Source organism: Buceros rhinoceros, unplaced genomic scaffold (assembly GCF_000710305.1).
Source record: "Buceros rhinoceros silvestris isolate BGI_N320 unplaced genomic scaffold, ASM71030v1 scaffold21760, whole genome shotgun sequence".
NCBI lineage: Eukaryota > Metazoa > Chordata > Aves > Bucerotiformes > Bucerotidae > Buceros > Buceros rhinoceros.
This window is the reverse complement of record NW_010390456.1, coordinates 20,761-25,375: the sequence shown is the minus strand read 5'-3', so window position 1 is coordinate 25,375 and position 4,615 is coordinate 20,761. Positions and strand designations below refer to the sequence as shown.

At 41.1% G+C, this 4,615-nt stretch overlaps 1 protein-coding gene across 1 annotated transcript in view; it reads right to left on the bottom strand.

The window, feature by feature from the left end:
- The window catches only part of KIAA0556 (KIAA0556 ortholog), a gene marked incomplete at its 3' end in the record, with an annotated part of 26,933 nt that overhangs the window by 2,209 nt on the left and 20,109 nt on the right, over positions 1-4,615 (bottom strand). The window contains 1 exon segment of the mRNA XM_010137971.1: positions 3,485-3,625. Coding sequence (XP_010136273.1) covers positions 3,485-3,625 — 141 coding nt within the window.

Sequence of the window (4,615 nt, the reverse complement as noted above, 5' to 3'; positions counted from 1 at the left end):
TGCAAGACATGTTCTTGCTACATCCTGACAGCAAAAGAGAACCTTCACTACCTCCTCAGAGAACAGCTGTCACCCCGTTTAACTGGCCATTATGTTACGGCTGCCCGTGTTACTCCTGGAGCATCATAAAGCACTGTATGTCTGTACTGATGCACTGGCCATAAAAGATGTTATTTTTTTCCCTTGAACAAGCACACTACTAGATTAACTTAACTGGGGATAAAACCACTTTAATAATTATATATATAAAACAAACAACTACATGGCTTTGCCTAAAATAATGATACGGAAGAGAAAGACTATGAGGATGCCCCAGGAATGTTATTTTTTTCACCTCTGTGTGTTTGGACTGTTAGTATCCTTCTTAAATGCTGGATATTCACAGCTGAATTGTGGATAACTGCAACATTTCTACCTAATATCCTAGCCCCTACTGCTGCTAGAAATACTCAAATCTTAGTTCTGCACTTTTACCTGTGAACAGATATAAACAGCACGGAACCACAGAAATATACACGTTGATTTTGAAAAGCAGCTGTCAGCCGCATCTTTTTAAATTAAAACCAGCAACCTCTTCAGAACAACATGGCTTGCAACGAATCCCACTCCACCCACCAGGACCGGGGGAGTACAGGTAGACAGAGAAAACATTACAAAATGAGATGGTGGAGCTTATTGTCCCTGTAAGAGGGTCAGGCAAGCACAGAAAAGGGCCAGTCGCTTCAAAAAGACTACTCCAGTTAGTGGGAAGTGACTGCTGTGCTGGGATAGGTACTGTAGGAAGCAGAAGAGGTGTCCAGACTGTATCAAGATGAACCAGGCAAAGCTACAGATGTTTCTAGGACAATAGAGCCAGACTGAACTGGGGCAGGCATTAACAACAGCTATTCATGAAGAACCAGTTAAAGAGCTAAAGAAAATCTTTCACACCAACATTCTAAGCAGACTGAGGCTCAGGGAAGAAAACATGAACAGAACTCAGGGACTCCAGGAATAAACACGTGCAGACACAAGACTTAACTGCTCTTTTTCATCCCCCTCCCACCCTTCTTCTGAGCTTCCAGCTGCTTAGTGACCAGATGTGGTGGGAAAGCTTGACAGAATGGCTGACTTCCCCCGCATCACTGCCTAGCTCTCCCCAAACAAGAGGTGGCTGGAAGAATTCCTTCCTCATGAGTAACTCCATCAAGAAACCAGCCTGTAAACACGCACTCAGTACTTCATCCAAAGCAAGTGTTTTTCTTCCCAGAAGAGCAATTAGAACAGGACAATGTCTCAGAACAAGCAAGCAGGTACAATCAATATCAGAAAGGAGAAAAAAAAAAAAAAAAAAGATTTTGCGAAATAGTTCTACAGTTTCTCTTGAAGCTCCTTCCCAACTTGCACCTTCAGCCCTCACACAGTGCCTGCAGAGATGGTGCTTTCTGAAGAAGCAACTGGGATGGTATTTCTGGCCACTTCAGCGACATTTGTACGTGAAGAACAAAGCTTAAAATAGAGGTACGTTTCTGTGCCTAAACACCTGGATGATGGGTTTGAAGTGGCCTCTGCTTGAATTCTCACAGAAGTGTGAAAAAGGAGCAATACAAAACAAGTCAGGAACTGGAAGGGAAAGGTTGTATAAACCAGACTCTGCCAAACAAAGCTGCTGCATCCTTACAACGTGCTCCAGGGGTTGTCCAGCACTGGAAAAACCTGCAACTCAAGAGAATGGACAGGAACACACAGGAGGAACACACATACAGGCATTGCTTGAGGAAGCAAAGGATCCAATGGAGAGCAGCAAAGACCTTCATGCAGTGCAGAATTAGGTCCATTCACGGATTTGTGAGGACATACCACAGACGTGATGTTGCACCTTATGAAAAGAGTTTTAATAGCATCAAGTAACAATGTAATTTCAAGGCTGAAGTAAGTAAAAAAGTCTGAGTATTTCAGACAAACTTGAAAAGAACTGACTGCCCTTACACTGGATCTCTTCTTGCAGACTAAAACTGACCTCCTTTTTCACAGGCCTCATCTGAAGTAAATGAAGGCAAGATGAAGCATTCTCAGAGACCTCCCTTGTAAATCAGTGAACCAAGAAATCTATGATAACAACGTCATTTGACTTTTACAGCTACCTTCAGATATATATTTTCTACTTCCAGACCCCATTTCTAATGCTCAAACATAAGAAAGTACAAAGTACTGGCCCGAATTAATTGTTTGCCTGTTTTTTAAAGCACATCTCACTTCTGTGGTTTTTGAGGGAAAGGAGGAGATTAGAATGGTTACCAAAAAACCACACTGAAACCTGGCTCTGGATTTGCATTACCAGGAAGAAAATTGTTACCTAATTGTATTTTTGGGTTTTATACTTCTTAGACCAAACTTCCACATGAGAAATTACAGAATTAGGAAGAACTGCTTTGTATTATGTTTTTATCTAAAGGATAATGAGACATTTCTTCAGTCAGTGCTGCACTGCCACTGAAATCCATGGGATTACAATCCTAATGGGTTTTAGAGCTTGCCTCGCAGGAGTTTATTACTAAAATAGCGTCTGAAAATGCAGAAACACACGTATGTGTATTTCCTGCATTGTATTCAAAAGGTTTGATAACAAATCGTGCCGTTGCCTGCAAACCAGCAGGCCCTTCGTGCTCGCTAATGATGATGGAATGTTCTGTAGCCCACATTTTAATAGAAAAAGCTATTAAAATTCCAGAAAATCAATACAAACCATGTTATAGCAAACTTGCTTCAGCTGTCCCTTCCATGGCCATTTGCATATGTATAAATGACTATACGTGCTTATATAAGAACATGGATGAGAGCAAAACCAGAGGGGTAAAGCCTCTTATTTATAATCCAGGACAGCAAATCCTCTCTGATCCAGTACCTGGGATTTTTCTCTTAACATTGCAGTGTACAAACAAGAATAATTTCCATGGCGACATCCAAGCACACAAACAAGAGACCATCTGCCAGGGGTTGTCTCTCTTGTAACACCAGATTACTCATTTTATTATGAACACACACGGTTAGTAGACTTTTTAATTAAAGTCACAAAACCGAAATGGAGCAACAGTCAGCCTAGTCACACTTCTGTACAAGAGAAAACACATTTTTAACACGTATTTATTTATACTGTGATAAACCAACTCAAAGTCCTGAATATGAAGATGCACTTACCTTTGCACCATTATTTCTCACCACAGTAAAGGATCGAGTGAAGGAACATGCGAGCCTTTGATTAGGGCTTTAGAGGTCTTTAATAGCTTTGAAAGAAAACACTCGTTGTGCCTATGAAAACATCAACACCGACACTGCTACCACTTACAGTTAAGACAAAAGCAGATGTCACAGTAGACACAGACCCCTCCTAGCTCCTATTAGTAAATGGTATCTACTTTCATGTCCCACCTTTGGAAAGAACAAACTGAGCTTCCCTACGCAAGGTAAAGCAAACATACAGAGGAGCTGAGAAAAGACTACTTACACCGGGACCTGGTGTGCTGTAATTCCAGATCTTGATCTTGGATATACCAAAGTCACGTGACCGGCTGAGATTGCGGATAACAAAGTAAAGTTGGACGGGCGGATGGAAAGGGCACATCCAAGGGACGCTTTGCTTCATGATCTAAAAACACGTACGAGCAGACTGTCACTAATACCCTTTCTCCTAAAGCAGGATATTTTAAATAACTCGCCATCCCACAGAAAAACACACATCAATTACAAAAGTAATCATTTTATAAAATCTACTATGTTATGAGCAGAAGTTTAACCTCATTTCTAAGCAGTAAATCCGACTGTCCTGCCTCTAAGACAGCTCACGACAACCTGACAATTAGATAAAGGTCAGCTGCTCGCTGTCCCAGTAAGACATCTGCACGCTCACAAATGACAGGCAGCCTGCCACACTTCCTAACTGCAGGGTCAGAGCAAGTCCAGTTTATTTTAATCAAATTAATCAGCTTTGCAAGCACTAGAGGGGATCACTGAGCACAATGGACACTGTGTAATCATTTTACTACTTCTTAAAGTGCTTACACTTCTGGTTTGCCCTCTAAGGAGAAGAATCTGATAGAATTTTATTTCACTGCCTCTATTTTAACCAGGCTTTTCAGAGAACGAATTTCACTTACAGATCAAATCCTTAGAACTATATATAGGACTCTACACTTGAAATTTTCTAAGATACCCCAGAAACTCCCAACATGAATTTTACAGATAACTGAAAATCAAGACATTTTAAAGTATCAAAGAATGCCTAACTCTGGATGTTGTTCAGAACTGGTACCTCTACACGTTCAGAAATGGAAGAAAAGGATGTGGGGCAGCTCAAAGAAGCTGAGAAGAGTTTCGGAATCCATGTGTTGAATATTAATAAACTTGTTGTCAAATGTTACCCCAAAACAGAGATGAACAAGGGCACAAAGTAAATACACATGCAGACAATGTTTCAGTGACCCAAGATTAGCAGATAAATCGGCTCCCTTTCCCTTTTCAAGGATACACAGTACAGAGCCACACAGCAGAGACACAAAGCCAGTGTTTTTCCATATCCTTTCCCTTTGAAGCGAGGCTCTCAGGTTTTCCTGAAGGCAGTAACTACAGAGGTTTCCTG